At 49.4% G+C, this 21962-nt stretch overlaps 2 protein-coding genes across 5 annotated transcripts in view; one reads left to right on the top strand and one right to left on the bottom strand.

Moving 5' to 3' along the window:
* NEB (nebulin) overlaps window positions 1–10366 on the top strand; it is a 200311-nt gene extending 189945 nt beyond the window's left edge. The window contains 10 exon segments of the mRNA XM_038565199.1: window positions 138–230; window positions 1568–1660; window positions 1830–1922; window positions 2439–2531; window positions 3018–3125; window positions 3202–3385; window positions 3596–3688; window positions 4794–4934; window positions 5762–5868; window positions 9601–10366. Of these exon segments, the coding sequence (XP_038421127.1) occupies window positions 138–230; window positions 1568–1660; window positions 1830–1922; window positions 2439–2531; window positions 3018–3125; window positions 3202–3385; window positions 3596–3688; window positions 4794–4934; window positions 5762–5868; window positions 9601–9774 (1179 nt within the window). The 3' untranslated portion in view covers window positions 9775–10366.
* Window positions 10367–16978: 6612 nt separating this feature from the next.
* Window positions 16979–21962, bottom strand: part of RIF1 (replication timing regulatory factor 1) — a 52699-nt gene continuing 47715 nt past the window's right edge. For all 4 annotated transcript variants that reach the window (XM_038565196.1, XM_038565193.1, XM_038565194.1 and 1 more), the window contains one exon: window positions 16979–21800. In XM_038565196.1, the coding sequence (XP_038421124.1) occupies window positions 21586–21800 (215 nt within the window). In that variant the 3' untranslated portion in view covers window positions 16979–21585. The remainder of the gene's footprint in view (window positions 21801–21962) is intronic.

Raw genomic sequence — 21962 nt, 5'->3', positions numbered from 1 at the left:
GGTCGACCTGTAACTCCTGGCCCCCTGGACTCGACTGTGTCCTTTGGTAACAAGGAGGTTGAACTCACACTTAAAATCTTGCAACCAATGAAATGTTACTTATTTTTCTTTTTTCTGGATGCTTTCTCATCACACAGGTGTTGTACAAAGAAAACATGGGCAAGGGAACCCCTTTACCTGTCACTCCAGAGATGGAGAGAGTCAAACACAATCAAGAAAATATTAGCTCGGTACTTTGGCAAGACAAGAAACAACTACTACTTTAATGACTTGAAATAATACTTATTAATCCTACTTTAAAAAAAAAACAACTTAAATTTTGTGAATTTTGTTTATCCCATGTATCCTTCTGTCCTAGAAGGCTACTCTTAGCTTTAACTCTGTAATAACAAGATTGCTTTAATCCAGTTCTAATATCAGGAAGTAACAGATTTTTCCAATTTCGCTCAGCTCTCCCCAAACTCACTCTCTACCATCCTCAAGGTCTCTTTGTTTTACATACTCATGAAATTGGGGGAGGGGCCTGGTCGATAGGAGAGCGCTCTCTGGAAGTGACTTGTGATCTTGTTTTGTTTTTGCACCTGTGACGTTAGGTTCTAATTTAACCTGTCAGATTTAGACAAAGAGACCTTGGGAAAAAATAACCCCTGATCCTCCAAGGATAATGACATTTCTATTCCATCTGGTGTTTAAAAATATTTTTTTAAAAAAACCACTTGCCTTTTAGTTTGCTTGGATAACAAGAAAATTGAGTTCTAACAATCTTGAGTCCCGGGTGATTGTTTAGAGGTACTGTGCTCTTGGAAATGGAAAAACTAAGATCCACCAGTTGTTTCAGAAAATTACCAATTAAGAAGGAAGCGTCACTCTCAAACGGTTTTTGCTTTACCAATTTTAGTTTTTTGTTGTGTTTATCATGGTGTCTAACTGCTAACTGGTGAGCTGTTTGCCACAAGCCTGCGCTCGGTGTATCCTGGTTTCTTGCTGACCAGGGGGTTGGGGTCCTGGAAGGAGACGCCCCCCCCCCCCCCCAGCCTCCCGGGAGAGCACGGCCTCGGACTCCCGGAGCACGTGCCACGCCCCGCTGCCGGGTCCCGCTGGGGGCGGGGGCCTTGCCGCTCAGGGACCCCTTCGGGAAGCGCGGTGCCCCCGTGAAGGGCGCCGGGGCAGGCCCTGAGGTGCAGCATCCACGCTCCTGCCCGTGTGGCGCCGAGAACCGCCCCGGGACGCTCTAGAGGGTCCAGGGGCCGCGCCCCGGCCTGGCCCGCCGCTCCCCTGGGGGGCGGCCCCTGCACCTCGGGGCCTGGCTCGGGGCCTGGCTCGGCCGCCTGCTGCCCGGAGCGCGGGGGTGGCCTTGACCCCAGCCCGCACCCCGGATCCGCCGTCCCCCCCCCCCCCGCGCCCTGCGGCCACCCCAGCCCGCCCCCGCCCCCCACGCCCTGCAGGAGCCGCCCCCAGCCCCGCGGCCACAGGCCGAGCCCCGGAGCCCCGGCACAGCTGATCCGTCCCGTTCGTCTTGCGGGCGCTAATGTCGTCTTCTTTCCGGCTCCTCGGTGCCGCCGCGTAGGTTCTGTACCGGGAGCAGGTGGGGAAGGCGACCCCGACCCCCGTCACGCCGGAGATGCAGAGAGTCAAACGCAACCAGGAGAACATCAGCTCGGTATCGTGGGGGGAGCGGGCGCGTGCGGCCCCGGCCCCGGCCCCCCCCGCCAGACACGGGCCGGCTGTCGCGGGGCCCCCGCCCTCTCGCCCCCGCCCCCCGCCCCCGCCCCCCAGTACGCGCGGCCCCCGCCCGAGCCCCCGTCTCAGCCGGCACGTGGCCCCCGCAGGTGTCGTACCGAGAGCAGGTGGGGAAGGCGACCCCGACCCCCTTTACTCCCGAGATGGAGCGAGTCAAACGCAACCAGGAGAACTTTAGCTCGGTACCTGGGCGGCCGGGGCGCCGCGGCGTGGGGCGCCTGCAGACTGGCTGCGGCACTAACCCCTCGCACTCGCCCCGAAACTGACCTCGGGAGCCCCTCTCTGCCCCTAAAACCAACCAGCGACCCCAGCAGCTCCCACCGATTAATTCCTCCTCCTGGGCTTTACACGGAACGTGCAACGTGCGGACGGCTTTCCTCCCGCTGTGACCCCCCCCCCGTGTGGCCCCCGGTGTGACCCCCCCTGCGCCCCTCACCCGGTGTGACCCCCCCTGCGCCCCCTCACCCGGTGTGACCCCCCTGCGCCCCCTCACCCGGTGTGACCCCCCCTGCGCCCCCCACCCGGTGTGACCCCCCTGCGCCCCCTCACCCGGTGTGACCCCCCCCTGCGCCCCCTCACCCGGTGTGACCCCCCCTGCGCCCCTCACCCGGTGTGACCCCCCCTGCGCCCCTCACCCGGTGTGACCCCGTGGCCCCCCTCCCCCGCCGCTCGCTGACGCCGGCGCCCTCGGCCCCCAGGTGTGCTACCGGGAGAGCGTGAGGAAGGGCACGCCGACGGCCGTCACCCCAGAGATGGAGCGAGCCAAGCGCAACCAGGAGAACCTGAGCTCGGTACTGGGCGGCCGCCGCCTCCCTCGAGCATGTCCGCCCCGCGTGGACGCGCCCTCGCCCTCGCCCTCGCCCCGGCGGGCAGGGGCCCCGGGGGTCGCGGCCCGGCCCCTTAACACCTGCGCCGCTTGCTCGCCTGCAGGTGGACGCTGCGATTAACGCAACCGGCCTTTAGGTGCCCGTGGCCGTACCAAGGACGAACACCTGCGGGCGTCCCGCGGCCCCGAGGGGGAGGGGGGTGGCCCGGGTCACGGCCCGTAACACTTGCTGATGTCCCGCGGCCTGCGGGGTTGGGGGGCGGCCCGTGTCGCGGCCTGTAACACCTGCCGATGTCCTGGGGCCCCGCTGGGGGGGGGGGGGCGGCCCGGGTCACAGCCGCGGCCTGTTGACCCCTAAGCCGGGGCCCTGAGACACGTGCGGCCCGGGCTGGGCGTCGTCGGGGCTCCATGTCGGGGCCCGCACCTGCTGACGCCCCCCCGCCCCCCGCAGGTGCTGTACGCCGACGGCTTCCGCAGGCACATCCAGGGCAGGGCCGCGCACGTGCTGGACACCCCGGAGATGCGGCGCGTGCGCGAGACCCAGCGCAACGTGTCCACGGTGAGTGCGGGGGGCGGGGTGGGGAACGGGGAGCCCCGGGCCCACGCACGGGCGCCCACGAACCGCGGCCCCGCAGGTAAAGTACCACGAGGACTTCGAGAAACACAAGGGCTGCTTCACGCCCGTGGTCACGGACCCCATCACCGAGCGGGTGAAGAAGAACACGCAGGACGTCAGCGACATCACCTACCGCGGCATCCGGAGGAGGGTGGTGGAGATGGAGCCGGGCCGCGGCGGCCAGGCCCAGGAGCCCGTCACAGGTGGGGGCCGCGGGGGGGGCGGGGGGGGCTCCGCACGACGGCCTCGGCCTGGGGCTCCCGGCACCACCGCGCACGCCTCCGCCCGCCACGCGAGGACCAGGTGTCCCGCCCCGGCTGCCCCCCCCCCCCCCTGCTCCCAGCGCCGCCACCCCCCCCGCAGCCCCCCGCACCCCCCCGCCGGGGTCCGACCTGGGCGCCTGTCCCGCGCAGGCCTCCGCGTGTGGCGCACCAACCCGGGCTCCGTGTTCGACTACGACCCCGCGGAGGACAACATCCAGTCGCGGAGCTTGCACCTGCTCAACGGTAGGGGCTTGGCGGGGACCCTCGGGGCCGGACCCCTCCGTGCTGGGCGCCGAGGCCGCGGAGGGGCCGCCGGAGTGTGGGGCCCCGTCGGTGCCGCCCCGTGCGAGGCCCTCCGTCCCCGGGGAGCCCGGCGGGACCAGGGAGGCCGGAGGGACCAGGGAGCCCGGCGGGACCAGGGAGCCCGGCCGCCAGCCGGGGAGGGATGTGCTGACGCCTGGCGGCCCCCCCAGGGCAACAGCCTGTGGCCGCGGGCGCTCGGGGAGGCGGGAGCGGGGATGGGGGGGGCGCCCGCCCTGCTGCCAGGCACCTCCAGGACCCTCCGGGGCCGCCGCGGCGTCTGCAGGAATCCACGTGCCCCGGACCCGGGTACCCGCAGGGCCTGCCGCGGCCACACACCCACCCCCCCCCACCCCCCGCCGTCTTCCCCCAGTCTTCCCCCGTCTTCCCCCCACCACTGTCTTCCCCGTCTTCACCCCTACTGTCCCATCCCCCTCCCCCCCTCCCCCCTCTCCCTCCACCCCCGTCTCCCTCCCCTCTCTCCCCTCTCCCTCCCCTCTCTCCTCCCCTCTCCTCCCCTCTCCTCCCCTCCCTCTGCTCCCCTCTCCCCTCCCTCTCCCGTCCCTCTGCTCCCCTCTCCTCCCCCTCTGCTCCCCTCTCCTCCCCCTCTGCTCCCCTCTCCCCCCCTCTCCTCTCCTCTCCCCCCCTCTCCTCTCCCACTCTCCCCCCCCTCTCCTCTCCCACTCTCCCCCCCTCTCCTCTCCCACTCTCCCCCCCTCTCCTCTCCCACTCTCCCCCCACCCCAGCAGCCTTGGCCTCACCCCTGCCCTGCTACTCCCACTGGTACAGCCTCATACCTGATCCTCCACTACCCCCACATGACCGCAGCCTGACCCCTGCACCCCCACTCCCCCCGCACGGCCCCCCCCTTTACTCCGGGTCCCCCCCTGCGGTCTCCCCCTCTCCCCCCCAGCGGCCTTCCCCCCCCTCCTCCCCCCTTTCTCTCCATCCACGTCTTAAACCCTCCACCGCGTCCTAAGGCGTCCCCCCCCAGCGCGCCCCCCCCCCCCCCCGCTGCTGTGTCCTAACCCCCCGCCCGCCCCAACAGCCCAGGCGCAGCGCCGGAGCCGCGAGCACTCCCGGGCGGGCTCGGCCAGCGCGCTGAGCGGCGAGGACAAGTCGGAGCCCTCGGAGCCCGCCGACCAGCGCCTGTCCGCCTACAGTGACGGCATCGTCTTCACCGCCTCAGGTACCGCGGGGGCCGCCCGCCCTCGGGGCTCAGGCTGCAGCGGCCGGTAGAGGCTGGGCAGTGGGCCTCACGGGGCTTCAGGCTGGGGGGGGGGGCTTGGGCAGCAGGTGCAGGCCCCCCCAGCAGGTGTGCCCCCCCCACGGGCAGCAGGTGCAGGCCCCACTCCGGGCAGCAGGTGCACCCCCCCCCCGTGGGCAGCAGGTGCAGGCCCCCCCCTCCGTGGCCAGCAGGTGCAGTCCCACCCCCCCCCCCCGCACGGGCAGCAGGTGCAGGCCCCCCCAGCAGGTGTGCCCCCCCCCCCGCGGGCAGCAGGTGCAGGCACCCCAGCAGGTGTGCCCCCCCCCACGGGCAGCAAGTGCAGGCCCCACTCCGGGCAGCAGGTGCAGCCCCCCCCCCCCCCCCCCGTGGGCAGCAGGTGCAGGCCCCCCCCCTCCGCGGCCAGCAGGTGCAGTCACCCCCCTGCGCGGGCAGCAGGTGCAGGCCCCCCCCAGCAGGTGTGCCCCCCCCCGCGGGCAGCAGGTACAGGCCCCCCCAGCAGGTGTGCCCCCCCACGGGCCGCAGGTGCAGGCCTCCCTCGCGGGCAGCAGGTGCAGGCCCCCCCCACGGGCCGCAGGTGCAGGCCTCCCTCGCGGGCAGCAGGTGCAACCCCCCCCCCCCCCCGCGGGCAGCAGGTATAGGCCCCACTCACGGGCAGTAGGTGCAGGCCCCCCCCCCCGTGGGCTGCAGGTGCAGGCCACCCCCCTCCACGGACAGCAGGTGCAGGCCCTGCCCTTCGCGGCCAGCAGGTACAGGCCCGCCCCGCGCCAACCCTCCCCCCACCCCAACAGCCTACAAGCACGCCAGGACCACGGAGCTGCCCCCGCAGCGGTCCTCGTCCGCGGCCACGCAGCAGACCACGCTCTCCTCCATCCCGTCGCACCCCTCCACTGCTGGCGTAAGTGCAGCCCCCGCCCCGCCTGCTGTAGGCGGCACGTTTTTTAAAATTAAGATTTATTTATTACTGAGAGACACACAGAGAGAGGCAGAGACCCAGGCAGAGGGAGAAGCAGGCTCCCTGCAGGGTCCGGACCGGGGACTTGATCCCGGGACCCTGGGGTCACGCCCTGGGCCGCAGGCAGACAGCCTCTGAGCCTCCTGGGGGCCCCTCAACGCTCTTTTAATGCACCTATTACCAGGTGTATGAGAAACGCTTCATTCCCAAGCTCAAATTATTTAAACTAATGATCCCTTGGGGCTCACTGGTCCTACCCACTACCTTCAAGTATCTGCTGCTTGGAATCCTCGTTCAAGAGGAGTTCAAGAGGATTACGCATGTGTCACGCATAAAACATGTCATCTTAGATCTCCCTAAATATAAGGGATATAAATGTAAATAAATATAAAACAATACATATAAATAAGTCAGTCATGTTTACAGTTCACCAAACTACTTTAAAAACTCCGTTTAAAACCCTGGATTCATCCATATCACAGAAACTTAATTCTTTAGGGTTGAACTAAAAGTATTTCTATGAACAAAAATATTTGTATGTAGAAAACTGTCTTTACAAAAGGACAAAGATCTAAGTAAGTATTAAGACTCATTATATCCGGGAACAGAACCTTGTAGTCATTTCTCGTGAAATAAACCCATGAACTCAAGGCAACTCCAAAATCCTAGCATTCTGTGTATTAAAGTTAACATTGTGTTTATTTGACAGAGTGCATAAGCAGGGGGAGCAGCAGGCGGAGGGAGCAGCCGACTCCCCACCGAGCAGGGAGCCCGATGTGGGATCCAGTCCCAGGCCCCGGCTTGGAACATAACCCGAGCCGAAGGCAGCCACTTAACCACATGAGCCCCTCGGCTGCCCTCCAATAGACAACTATTAACCAAATAGGAGCAAAACATACTGTAAAGCTGCTATCATTAAATATGGGTTTAGCATGGGACTAGATATGAGAATAGCTTACAAATCAGCAGGGGGAAACAGTAAAATTGTAAAATACTACTGAAAATTAGAGGCCACTTTTATAATATCGGGACAACCAAGGCCCTCCTCAGCAAGTTCCAGAACCTAAGGATGTGAAAGAAAAGACCACATATCTGACCATGAAATTTTTTTTAGAGATTTTGAGAGAAAAACGCGAGCAAGCAGGAGCAGTGTGGAGGGACTTAATCCCAGGCCTCTGGACCAGAAGATTTTAAACTTTTTTTTTTTTTTAAGATTTTATTTATTTATGACAGACACACAGAGAGAGAGAGAGAGAGAGAGAGGGGCAAAGACCCAGGCAGAGGGAGAAGCAGGCTCCATGCAGGGAGCCGGACCTGGGTCTCGATCCCGGGACTCTGGGGTCACGCCCTGGGCTGAAGGTGGTGCTAAACCACTGAGCCACCTGGGCGGCCCTAAACGTTTTTATAATAAAATGAAATATATCAAACTGGGAGAAAATATCTGCATATATAACAAAAAGCCCTATCTAAAAGGCATAACACCCAAAAATTCATTGGCAAATTATTCCTTCTGGTCAAAATAAGATATGGAAGCAAACGAATAGACAACTTACAGCAAAAGAAATAGAAACATCCAACAAAAGTGTCCACCATGACTGCTAACTAGGAATATGCAAATTAAAGCAAAGTATAGTGTTAGAATCCTCTCATGGTAGTGGGTTTTTTTTTATTATTAAAATGAACATACCATTTGACCTACTACTTTCACCTTTAAAAGGTCTTTTCCTGGGACACCCGGGTGGCTCAGGGGTTGAGCGTCTGTCGTCGGCCCAGGGCATGACTCCCGGGGTCCTGGGCTCCCCGCAGGGAACCTGCTTCTCCCTCTGCCTATGTCTCTGCCTCTCTCTGTCTCATGGATAAATAAATAAAATAACAAAAAGCTCTTTCCCTGAAATACTTGCCTAAAGACAAACATTAGAGGATTAGTGTAAAATAGTAACAATTAAATGTCCAGAAGTATAGAAATGGTTAATTTGTGATCTTACAATACAGAATTCTCTGCAGCAGTAAAAAATGTAAGACAGAAAAAACACAGACAGATCTGTATTTATATGGAAGGACCCTGAAGTGTTATATTAAATGGAAAGAACAAGTCAGAGTATGAATCTCAGTAACTGTTCAGGAATGCAGGGGGGAAGGGGAAACCTGTCTTTGATCGTTTCAGAATGCCAGGAAAAACTACGTGGGTGACATCTCCAATTACTAACCAGTGTGGCTCCCATGAAGGAAATTTGGGCACTTTCAATTTTTGTTATTTTTATCTACAAGTAGTGTTACAAGAGCCGAATTACATCGGAAACCGAATTACATGTAAAACCACTTGAGCTCTACCTTTTTACCACATTTTTAAGTGTTCGATACATTCAGGCTTGTGTACAGATCGCCAGAGATCTCCAGGGCCCATTCGTCTTAACGGGAACTCCATGCTTAGTGATTAGTAAAGTGCCCACTTTCCCTTCTCCTCTCCTTGGGGTTTTCTTGTTTAATGTGGAGGACAGCTTTTAGGAACTTTTACAACCAGCGTGCTTCCAAATTCCCAGTGAAAGAATACGTGCAGTATTGCTTTGGTCTTTCAAATTTTTATTCTTCAAAACACAAAATTGACTTTTTCAAAAGGGAAGAAAAGGCCACATACAAAATTAGCACATTCCATTCTTTTTTCATAGTTTTATGAACATATTAACATACCATTAAGTTCATTTGAAGCGTATGGGTCCACTGATTTTTATTTCATTTGGTTATTCAACTGCTACCATCATCTAATTTTATAACATTTCATCACCCTAAAAAACCCCTTGTACCCATCAATGGTCCCCCCATCCCATCCTGAGGGATCCACTAATGCTCTTTGTCTGCATTTGCCTGTGCAACGTACTTGACATAAATTCAGTCACACAGTATGTGGTCTTCGGGGACGGGCCTCCTGTCCTCAATGCCGAGGTTCGCCTGCTTCTATCACGGCAGTAAAAACTCCTTAGTACCGACTGTTCCATCGTGTGGAAATACCACCCTGCCTTCCTTCATCAATTGATAGGCATTTGGCTCTTTGCCATTTTTTGACTGCCGTGAAGGATACCGGGAGTGTGGACGCACGAAGTACCATGTGGACATACGTTCTCGCGCCCCTGGGGATGTAGGTAGGGCCGCAGTACCGTAACTCTGCATCGAACAAGGGAGGAGCTTGCAAAAACTCTTTGCCAAGTGGCTGCACCATCTTACTTTCCCATCAGCAGCTTTTCAAATTTCTCCACACCCTCCCTAGTATCGGCTCTGGGTCCTCGCTGACTCCTACCGTTCTAGCATGTTTGAAGTCATAGTTCCTTGGGGTTTTCCCTGCTGACTGAAAACATGGGCTATTCGTACATCTCCTTTGGAGAATTCAGATCCTTCGCCTCCCTCCCGCCTTTTTTCAGTTTTGAATTGTAGGAGTTTTTATCTTCTGGATGTAATCCCTTACTGGATGTATGATCAGCAAATACTTGATCCTGTTTTGTGAGTAGTCGTGGGTAGTCTTTTTACTTTCCTGGTGGTGGTTGTACATTCTCTTTGTGTAACTTAGATAGACCTTAAAATTAGGTGTTCGGGTTGATTGTTGCAAATCTAATCGTGTGTGTGTGTGTGTGTGTGTATATATATATATATTTTTTTTTTACCTTTTTCCATCTTCACAAATAGAAGATCTTCCGTGCCATGTACGACTATATGGCTGCTGATGCAGATGAGGTGTCCTTCAGAGACGGAGACGCTATTGTAAACGTCCAAGCGATCGACGAGGGTTGGATGTATGGCACTGTGCAGAGGACGGGCAGGACCGGCATGCTGCCAGCCAACTACGTGGAAGCCATTTAAGCATTTCTGAGTATTGCACTGGTCTGCGGGACCTGCACATCCTGCAGTCAGGGTTTCAGTTCAGACTCCCCACCATTATTTCCTAAGCTCTCAAAGCTGCCCAATGGTTTTTTTGTGTCAATATGGTTAACAGTTGCACCATCCCTTAATTTGTTTCTATATGAACCTCAGTAATTCTCCAGTAAAACAAATCTTAATATCACTAATTGTCCAGTTACTAAACTAGATCTACTTCATTATTTTCTGGACTTACACATATAACTTAAGAGACATTAAACCCATAGGTTCGTGATTCTTAAAACTGTCATTACTAAATTTTCCATGTTGCCTTAAAGTTTAATTATAGAATAGATATTTTAAAAGTTTATGCAATGTTTATTGCTGTATCAACCCAGAGTCTTTCTCCATTATGAAAATGTTCAACATTATTTTTTTTTTAAACAAGGATTCTGAACATGTTAAATACAAAGAACAATGGCAGAAACACTCACCTTTTCCTTGCTCACTGAATGCTCATGCTTTTAATTCTATTCCAGGTCTGAAGTTACAAAGGTGATAGTCAATAAAGTCTAGAATTCTGCAATAAACACCACTGAAGTAGTAACTTATTTTTAAAGGTTGTTTTGATCAACAAATCAATTTCAATAAAGCAAATCCATCAGTTTAGACTTCACTAAAAAAATTTAAATGTACCGTTAACAATGTACACACGTGGCTTTCTCAGGACTATACTGTATTCAGCAAGCTTCCGTTATGGCTCAGCTGATAACATTTTATAAACCACTGTGGGGTCATCAGTGGACAGCTGGGAAAGGGATGGCACTGCACGCCCCAACCCTACTATTTGCTACAGACCTGCCCTTCGGGTGGGTGGCCAGGGCCCATCCAAAGCATTGCCGCTGCCTGGCAGTGGCCCAGCACCACTCCACAGACTCCTGCCCTGAGAAGGGAGGATAACACACACCACGGCCCACTGTGTGGCCCCAGCAATGGACTCGGGGCAGACATCAGGTCTGACTGTGGGCCCCACACACCAATGAAAGCTTCTCAAAGGACAACACAGGGAAAGCTTAAGGCAGTTCCATACCACTGCATCTCTGGCGAACACCTCGTCTGACTCAACTCAAGCCCAAGGAGGCCCCAGACTGGCCCACTCATGCCACAGGAATGAAACCCTGTCCACAAGTGGCAACGAAAGCTACTGCAGATGACTGGACTGAAGGCAAACGTGACTCCGCCACAAACCGGGGTACACGCAACACACACAGGCGATAGCCCCGAAGAGCCAGGTTTTGGTGAGCCGAGGATATTGAGCAGTAGGGCACCACCACAGGACCTCTTCTTCATAAGGCTATTACTTGCAAAATCAGGAGACGTAGTTGACTCTCCTAACACACAGAAACAGATGCAGCGTTAGATAAAATGAAAAGTCAGAGGACCAAGTCCCAAATGAAAGACCAGGACAAATCACAGCAAGAGATCTAAAAAAAACCAGAACTGAGTAATACACCTGATGGAGGGTTTAAAGCAATAGTCAAGGATTCTGGACTTGAGAAAAGACTTTGAGGACATTGGTGAGTTGCTCAACAAAGAAAACCATGAAAACCAATCAGAGATAAACTCAGTAGTTGAAACTAAAAATATAATGGAATAAATAGTAGACTTAGAGGAAGCAGAACAGATCAGTGGCCTAGAGGACAGAGCAATGGAAAGCAATCAAGCCGAATAGGAAGGAAGGAATAAATAAATAATAAATAAATAAATAATGAGAATAGACTAAGGAAAAACTAGGTGACACCATTAAGCCTAATAACAATTGCATTACATGGATCTCAGAAGAGAGAAAAGGGGACAGGAAATTTATTTACAGAAATTGCTGAAAATTCTCCAAATCTAAGAAAGGAAACAAATTTCCGATCCAGGAGCCACCAAAAAGTCCTCAACAATACCCAAGGAATTCCATACGAAGATGCACAGTAATTAAGATGGCAAAAGCACTGACAGAATTTAAAAAGCAGCAAAAGAAAACATTTACATACAAGGGAAACTCCATAAGGCTCCTGGTGTATTTTTCAGTTGGAACTCAAGTATCTATAAAGTCAGTCAAGGAATCCACAAAATAAGGCTGCAGTGTTTGACAATGAATACCCAAAACACTGTGGGCAAGGAGAGAAGAATGAGTTAAGACTTAAGCTATTGGCAACTTAACATAGACTACTATATGCAAAAGAGGCTGTGTATAATCTAACGGAACCACAAATCAAAAACCAGTAATACGCAAAAAAGAAGACGACAGGAACCCAACTATATTGCTAAAGAAAGCCAGCAAACCATGAGAGAAAATGAGAAGCAACAGAGAATGACAAAAAACAACCATAAAACAAGTAACAAAGTAGCAATCAGGACAGATCGATAATTACTCTGAATGTACATGGAGTAAATGCACCAATCAAAAGACATAAGGTGATGGAACGGATGAAAAGACCCATCTATACACCGCCTACAGGAGACTCATTTCAGACCTAAAGACGCATGCAAGCGGCAAGTGAAGGAAACCATTTACAGGCAAAGGGCAGTAGAGGAAAGCTGAGACAGCAATACTTACATCAGAGAGAGATTAAAAGACAGTAACGAGAGACAAAGGATACTATATAATCAAAGGAACGATCCAACAAGAAGACCTAACAACTGGGGGCACCTGGCTGGCTCAGTAGGAAGGGCATGATGACTCGATTTCAGGGTTGTGAGCTGGAGCGCCACGTTGGGTGTAGAGATTAGACAAACATAATGATCATATTGCAAATTGGGAAGTACCCAAATATATAAAGCAGCAACAGCAAACATAAAGGAAGTAACTGATAATAATACAATAATAATAGAGAACACCCCACACATCAATGGATAGATCATTAAAATAGAAAATCAACAAGGAAACAGTGGCTCTGAATGACACAATGGACCAGATGGCTCTAACAGGTCTATTCAGAACATCCCATCCTAAAATAGCAAAACACATTCTTTTCAACTGAACGTGGAACATTCTCCAATACAGATCACATATTAGGCCACAAAGTGAGTCAACAACTTCAATTAAAATCATAGTATGAAACTATGACACTTCCTATTATGACACTAGAAATTAACCATAAAAAAATCTGGAAAAACAAATACATGGAGGTTGAATAATATGCTACTAGACAATGAATGGGTCAATCAAGAAATCAAAGAGAAGGGACCCCTGGGTGGCTCAGTGGTTGAGCATCTGCCTTGGTCTCTGGCCGTGATCCTGGGGTCCTGGGATCAAGTCCCACCTGCTTTTCCCTCTTTTTACGTCTCTGCCTCTCTCTGTCTCTCACGAATAAATAAAATCTTTAAAAAAAAAAAAAATCAGGGACACCTGGGTGTCAGCGGTTTAGCGCCGCCTTCAGCCCAGGGCATGATCCTGGAGTCCCCAGATTGAGTCCCACGTTGGGCTCCCTGCATGGAGCCTGCTTCTCCCTCTGCCTGTGTCTCTGCTTCTCTTTCTGTGTCTCTCATGAATAAATAAATCTTAAAAAAAAATGCAGAAATAAATGGAGACAAAAGAAGATGAAAACAGGAGTCCGCAATCTTTGAAACACTGCAAAAGCTATTCTAAGAGGCAAGTTTATAGCAATACAAGCTTAACTCACGAAGCAAGAAAAATACCAAACAACTTAACCTTATACATAAAGGAGCTAGAAAAGAAAGAATAAAACCCAACACCAGAAGAAACAATAAAGATTAGAGCAGAAATAAACAAAATAGAAATTAAGAAAACAATGAGAACAGATTATTTAATGTTAGCAAACGGAATCTAACAATACACTGAAAAAATCATCCACCACGATCAAGTGGATTTATGGAAGACAAGGGTAGCTCAATATTCACAAATCAGTCACCATGACATAGTACATCAACAAAGGAAAGGATAAAAACCACATGCTCATTTCATCAGATGCAGAAAAATCATCTGACAGAGTACAACATCATTCATGATGAAAACTCAACAAAGTAGGTTTAGGGGAAACATACTCAATAAAGACCGTATATGAAAAAACCCACAGCTAACATCCTATTCACTGGTGAAAACCTGAGAGCATTTCCCCAATGGTCAAGAACAAGACAAAGATGTCCACTCGCGCCACCTTCACTCAACACAGTATTGCACGTCCTAACTGCAGCAATCAAAGAAGAAAAAGTAAAGTCATCCAAATTGGTAAGGAAGCACTACAACGTTCACTATTTGCAGGTGACACGATACGATACATAGAAAACCCTAAAGACTCCACCTAAAACCTATTAGAACGGATACATAAATTCGGTAAGGCCTCAGGATACAAATATACAAAATTCTGTTGCATTTCTATACGCTCATAATGAAACAACAGAAAGGGAAATTAAGGAAACCATCCCAAAATTGTTTTGCAGTTGCACCAAAAATAATACCAAGGAATAAACTTCAGCAAAGAAGTGAGAGACCTGATGTCTAAAAAGTAGAGGATGCCGAGGAGGAGCCTGAAGAGGACGCCAGCAGATCCAAAGATCTGCCACGCGCACGGACTGGGGGAACAAATATTGTTAAAATGTCACTATCCAAAGCGGTCTACAGATTTAGCGCAGTCCCTCTCAAAATGCCAACAGCATTTTTCACACACATAGAATCATCTTAAAACTTGTGTGGAAGCACGAAACACCCCGAATAGCCAAAGCGATCTCGGAAGAGACAACAACTGAACGTATCACAATCCTCAATAACAAGATGTGCCACGGAGCTGTAGGAACCCGAGCGGTAGGTGCGGGCGCAGAGGCGGGCGCTCGGGTCAATGACCGGGACGGGAGGCGGGACTGTACGCGGATTGTTCACGGGAGAGGCAGAGACTACGCAGCGAGAGAGCGTGTCTGCAACCAACGGTGTGGGGAAGCCTGGACAGTTACATGCGAAGGAACCAAAGTGGGCCGCTCTCTTACGTCACGCTCAAAGATTAAAGCCCCAGTGGATTCAGGACCTGAATGGCAGACCTGAAGCCATAAAAATCGTAGAAGAGAGCATCGGCAGTAATCCTGACACTGACTAGAACCACAGTTTTTTTCTTCATAGCAGGATTTTTCTAGGGAGGTCTCCTAAGGCAAGGGACACAAAAGCAAAAAGAGACTATTGAAACTGCTTCAAAATAAAAAGCTTCCGCACAGCAAAGGAAGTAAGAAAACTAAAAGACTAAAAGACAACCTGCTGAGTGGGAGAACACACCGGCAAGTGACCTGATACGGGGTCAGCATCCAAAGTGTGTAAAGAACTTAACGCAATTCAACACCAAAAAACAACCTAAATAAAAACGGGCAGAAGACACACAACGAACAGACATTTCTCCAAGACCAATACGTGGCCGACAGACACGAGAAAATGCTCGACCTCACGGATCACCACGGATCAGGGAAATGCAAATCAGAACTGCAGTGAGGCAGATACGCCTCACACCTGCCAGAATAACTAAAAAAAAAAAAAAAGAAAAAGCCCACAAGAAACAAAGCGTTGGCCAGGATGTGGAAAAGGAACCTCGATGCGCTGCTGGTGGGAATACGAACCGGCGCGACCACTGTAGAAAACAGGATGGAGGGTCCTCAAAAAATCAAAACTGGAACTACCCCGGGGCCGTACTCACAGCCCAATGCGAGCCGCGCGCGGTGTGGGGGCGGCCGGCGTCCGCCCGTGGAGAGGGGGCAACCGGGCGGGGGAGCCGCGGAGGTTACTCGGCCCCAGGAAAGGAGGGAGCCGGGAGGGAGCCGGGAGGGAGCCGGGAGGGGGCCGGGAGGGGGCCGGGAGGGGGCCGGGCCGTCCGCACAGTGGATGGGGCTGGAGGACCGGACGCTGCGCCAGGTGAGTCCGAGAAAGATGAACACCGTGATCCTGCTGCTACGTGGGACTTAGGAAACAAAAAAGATAACAGGGGGCAAATTAAAAAAAAAAAAAAAAAAAGCCAGGGATCCCTGGGTGGCGCAGCGGTTTGGCGCCTGCCTTTGGCCCAGGGCGCGATCCTGGAGCCCCGGGATCGAGTCCCACGTCGGGCTCCCTGCATGGAGCCTGCTCCTCCCTCTGCCTGGGTCTCTGCGTCTCTCTCTCTCGCTTTTAGTTAAGGGCTGGGACGTTCCCACACGGAGACGAGGTCCCCTCCCGCGCCCGCCTCCCGCGGCCCGACGGCGGCTCACAGCTGCGGGGTCCTCCGTGCGGACGCGCCACGCCCTCGCCCGCGGCCGCCGAGCCCGGGTCCCCGACGGGGCGACCGGCCCACACCCGCGCCCCCCACGGGGTCCCCACGGCCCTCGGCGAGGCCAGGCGCGCGGCGGCGGGAGCGGAGCTTCTGGGCGCAGACCGAGCCGGAGCCGGAGCCGGAGCCGGAGCCGGAGCCGGAGCCGGAGCCCGAGCCGCCGGCGAGGTCCCGTCGCGGCCGAGCTGCTTCCAGAGGCCAGATTCGAGCGCGTCTCTCCAAGAACGTTCCAATGCCCGGTCTCGGGCGGCGACGCGGGGGGCCGCCCCTCCCCCTCCCGCCCCGCGGCCCCCGACTCCGAGCGTGCAGCGAAGCAAGCTCTTCTCGGGGTCGGGGTCGGGGTCGGGGACTGGGACGGGGACGGGGACGGGGACGGGGACGGGATCGGGGACGGGGACGGGGACCCCCGGCTCACGGGCCACCGCCCCCCCCCCCCCCCCCCCCCGCCCGCACACACGCCGCGGCCCGGTCTGACGCGTCCGAGTGTCCCAGCAGCACCGGCCCCGCCCAGGCCCCGCCCACCCCGGGGTCCCGCGGGCACCTCCGCTCCTCCCCCCACGGGTCACAAAATAGCACTTTAGCTTCCCCCCCGCCTTCTAGAAAACGTCAAAACGGACAGGCCTGTCCGTACCTACTACCGGGTCAAGGCGCCACGGTTCGCGTCTCTACTCTCAACCCTGGAGGCTCATCTCTTAGGAGACGCCCGCCCACTCCACAGGACTAAACCTGTCCTTAGCACCTGCTAATTACTCAATTAAGGATCAAAACAGCTACTACACCGTTTTCCGCGACGTTATGTTGAAGACGAACTTCCTAGTTTACACGCGATTTATTTACTTACTTAAGAAACAGTATTGCCTATTGTGGGGAGTTATTTACTGCCGGGGGTGGGGTGGGGGTGGGAGAGCAGTATATGTATATTTTACTTTTTAAAAAAATTTTATTTTTAAGCAATGTGTACACCCAATGTGGGGCTCAAACGCACAATTCCAAAATCAAGAGTCACATACTCCACCAGTGACTGAGCCAGACACATGACCTGTAAATAATGTAGGTTTTTAAATTATTATTCAGGGTATTTACAAATATCAACTCTGGTACTGTCCTATATAGGATAATTGTCAGCTATTTTCAAAATATACACGACTGTCCTTGTACTAAAAAGCTACATACATTTTTTTATTCCATGTGCTATCAATTTAAAATACCGCTTTTGATCCTATACTCTCAGGTATACGGAAAATTCTCTTTTCTTCTAATGGTATACACTTCAGGAGAATAAGCACTTACAGCTTGGCACTTCATGTTTGGTTTTGTTCTTTGGCTCGGTATACAAAGAAAAAAATGGTTAAGATCGTGTTATGAAACTTAACATTGTATTCCAAGAAATGGGTGAGCACTCAGTTAAGACTACCGCTCTATTAAATAGCTATACATCTTCAAATCCTAATGACTCAGATTTTAATAGGTAAACAATATACAGAGCCTGGCATGTAATAAACGTATCATTCATCAGACCATCACAAACTAAGGCCCAGATTTGTTTTACAGATCAAGCCATCGACACATTTTCATATATCAATTCAAAACACCCGTTACTTAACTCCGGGCTGTATTAAGTGCTCTGGATGAGTCCAATTCATATGAAGAGTATTTAAGACATAAAGGAAACGGAAGGCTAAGAAAAACTCATTTTTAGAGAACCAAATTATTCAACATCTTTCAGACCCCATTTTAAGATAAAACAGAAATTCTCAACAATTAACAGCAAAGTAACCAGAGATCTTTACTACAATGACAAGTCACATCTGTCAGCTACGACTTTGTTTGGTATTGCTAACTTCACTGCCAGGAGTAGTCTGTCTACAATGGTTATTAGTAAAATAGTGAAGCTCCTTAACTTAGAAGGCAAGATTTATTTACAGACTAGATATATTTCTAATACCTGAAAATTTAGTTTTATGCTAAAAAAGAGAACATAATCCACACACACTACTGTTGGGAAAAGGTTCACATGGCCTCTTATTTAGTAAGTTTCTTTACAACATGAAATACATAACTGTCTGCCTATTTAAAAATATAAATCTTCCTCCCCAAAGCACAAATTTCCTGTATCTAAAAAAAGCTCCAAATGAAGCAAAATTCTACACTTGACTCCTGAAAAACCTTTGACCTTTACTTTGAAGCCTTCAAGACCAGTCTGCATCCCCGATCATAACCTTGAAAAAGCTATCTAAAAAAATACTAAATTCTATCTTTTGTGGCAACAATTTCTGGGGCTTACACCTGCTTGTGTTATCACCTCATCCGCAGCCCGAAGCCCCACAGGCCTAACTACCACAAATGCAGGCCACAGACATCAGCATTTGCGCGATCATGCGGGAGCTTTTAGAGATGAACCATCAGGACGCATCCCAGACCTGCTGAAATCAGAATCTGCATTTTCATACATACATAGTTTGAGAAGCACCGTGTTAAGAGTCAAAACTTCACTCTAATGCTTGGATACAATCAATGCTGAAGACCTTTCTGATGGCTTAGGGATAAAATGGATTGGGCTAATGAGCAAACCGCTCCCTCCTCTCCAAAATTTCAGCCTAGTATTATCAACTGCTATTTTATGGCCTTCCAGCCTAGCTGCAAGTTATCTCCCCGAAAATCAATAATGAAGAATATGGGATGGAAACCAGGCCCTTCTTACTAGATTATATTATAGTCAAGATGGAAAGAATGGCATTAAGGGAAAATGTGAACCCTTTAAACTTTATTTTCTGTTAAATTCCAATAAAGGTTTTCTAAAGAGCAGTTACTTTTAATTACTGTCATTCCTTGATCTTAAAAAAAAAAAAAAAAACTCACCTCTTTCATTTTCCCCTAATTTTGTTTCTTGCCCTGCCACTTTTATTTTAGGCAAAATATAATCCAAGTTCCTCGGCATTTTTGTGATTCTTAAATATATTACAGAATCCCTGACTACTTTCAAGCTGTAAAGAATCCATGAGCAATGCCAGGAACTATCATGCTTTTTATGTTCAGATTTAAATCTTATTTTAGACTATATCATCCAATAATATTGTCATGGTATCAGATTCATTCTACACTATATGGAAGTTTGGCAAAAGCTCTATAGCATTCAATAATGGCTTTGAAACTTGTAAAAGTTAGCATCTTTGACAATGAGCTCAGTTCAAAACTGAGAATTTAAATCCACTACATGAAGTCCATTTGGAACGAGAAATTATACTGTGCTTCTGCAACCAGATTCTTTCTATAAATGCATAAAATAAGAAATCACATTGGAGTGTTATTAATATTTGCCATTTGCTTTATTAACCTTCAGAAAATAGCCAAAAATTGATTTGATTTTAATAGTTAATGTACTGAAATGGATCGAGGAATAATATTTTTTGCTATTCAGAAATCATTCAGGGAAAAATTTGGAGAAAAATGTAAGGCAAGAATATTAAAAATAAGGTGCCTCAAACACACAACCATCTCAAAAATGAAGATTTAGCAAACTGCTGCCTTCAAATAACATTTTTAAACATATCCTTGGTTCAATCACATCGTGTGAAAATTAATGCTTGTGCTTGTATCAAATTCATTGATTTAAGTAAATGCTAATCAATTACTTTAGTCACATTTTCTCCTATATGGTTCACATTCTCAAGAACTTCATCTCACCAGCCAGTTCACACAAACTGTAAGATACAGTCATGAAATAAATGCCAATTTTGACTCTTCAAACAAACATATACATACTCCTTACTCACACCTGTTAATAACTAAAAATTTATGTGCCTCTTTACTATAAAATCTAATTGGGAAATGAGAGACAATATAAACCACAATTACAACTGTTTAAGTTTCTATTTTTGGTTACTTCTTTAAGCTACAATCCTCAGTTTTACGGTTCCAGAATTTCTTTTGAAACCAACGTTGGTATAGGACTATGAAACTTACACTCCCAAAATATTTGTGAGGATGATGGATTTATAATCATGAAAAAGAGATCAACTTTCCTGGCTGGCAGGTGGTCCCCTTCTGAATACAGGAACTAATAACTAAACACAAGAATTAAACTTCCTGTAACTTGCTGAAGAATGTGTGCCTTTTTAAGCTGGTTAGTTCTGAATAAAGTATGAAACTGTAAAGATTACTCACTCATTCTAATCAGAGAACAAATGAAATATTCTCACTGCAAAGAGATGAAACAAATACGGGAATTCAGGGACTAATTAATACTAGTTGGTAAAATTTACAAATGTTTTAATTATATACACCCTATTTCTTTAAAGTAGGCAAAACATACATATTTCAAAAACAGTTTCAAATTTCTTTCAAGTTTGCTTTAGGTATAGGTGGAAAAGAACAGATTAATTCTAGACTTAATAGTTAATAGTTCAATTTGTAACAAAAATAGTCAAACTCTGAAATGTAATGAAGCTTTCCAGTGGCTGATACCCTCCTCCTTCCGAACAACAACAACAAAAAAGTATGGGTATGAATAGTGAAGTTCTCATGTAACACTTTCTCATTTCTATAACTTTAACTCCTGGTTACTTTAGAAAATAAACTCATGTTTTTACTAAGACTACTAAGTACAAAACTATTTCATTTGTAGATACAGAATCCTACAAACATCTGCAGCAAGCCCACAAAGCACTTCTACTGTCCATACTGATGTCTCAGTATCTAATATATACAAAATAGGTTTCTATTAAACAAAGGTATTCACACGTAGCTGCAGAAAACTTCATGCCATTAACAAAGGCTGAAATTTATAAATTAAAAACATTATAATCTATACATAATGTACAAATAGTCGTGCATTTTAAAAAGTCGTGCATGTCTCATACGACTAAATTTTCACAAGCAAATGCTGCTGCGCAAATATTTGCTAATGCAAATGAATGGAATAGTATTAAGTTCTGCTTTAATATTTTAACCCCAAAAGTTGCAACTTTTGGTATTTTTCTTCAAAGTTGTCCAAAGTTGACATCTGTGAAAACACATCTCCATTTTTTTGCATCTCACCTGAGGTGTTCTACTGAGAACAAATTTTTTAAGCCTCAGGCACAACAAATATAAATAAAAAAACCAAACAAACAAGTATAAACACCTTCATCAGTTCAGCAAAAACTTCTAATAGAAGTGTTCAACTTTGCTTACTTAAAATAAAGTATTTTTCATTTTTCATGAATGTTTCATCAGAGTACGTATGAATTTAAAATGTGTGAAATAAAATGCTTTTGTTTCTGGTTTTTGCTTCACTATTTCAGTAGGATATTTAAATTTTTGGAAAAACTGCACATAGTAGCCAAGAAAATGTTGCATGAACAAAAATCTTACATAATGAACTTACAAAATTGAACTTACATAGTAAATCACAGCCCTTCAGGGTTTGAAATGTTACCAACTTTTCAAACATTCAGTCTGAAATTGTGCTATATTTCAGAACTTATTTTACGATCAACAAATCCAGTGATGTGAGGGGGGAAAAAATCTTCAATTTTCTCTTAAAATACTAAATGGAATTTTCATGAGTTGGTGACCTCCAACGTGACTGCAAATTTTTTATTATAGAGTTCGCCATGCTACCAAGTTTCTCATGCATTTCAAACAGCTGGCTTCCTGAATAATTATGGAGATCTTCTGAATCTAGCTGAAGAGCAAGTGCACTAATCTGCGCCAGAAGATTTTTAGGTAATGGAGTTTCTAAAGCAACAGGATCAATTAAATCTAAAAGAAAAAGAAAAAGAAAAAAAAAAAAAAAAGCACAATGAAGTCTACCAGATAAACTTAGGTTGTATATACCTCCTTTTAAGTTAAAAGCTTAAGTGCCCAGAATTTAGGTTGAGAACTGCAGGCTAAGGTTATCACTGTTCCTCAAGGGAAACAAAA

The sequence above is a fragment of the Canis lupus genome, chromosome 19 (assembly GCF_011100685.1).
Source record: "Canis lupus familiaris isolate Mischka breed German Shepherd chromosome 19, alternate assembly UU_Cfam_GSD_1.0, whole genome shotgun sequence".
Lineage (NCBI taxonomy): Eukaryota > Metazoa > Chordata > Mammalia > Carnivora > Canidae > Canis > Canis lupus.
This window is presented reverse-complemented; position numbering and strand designations above follow the sequence as displayed.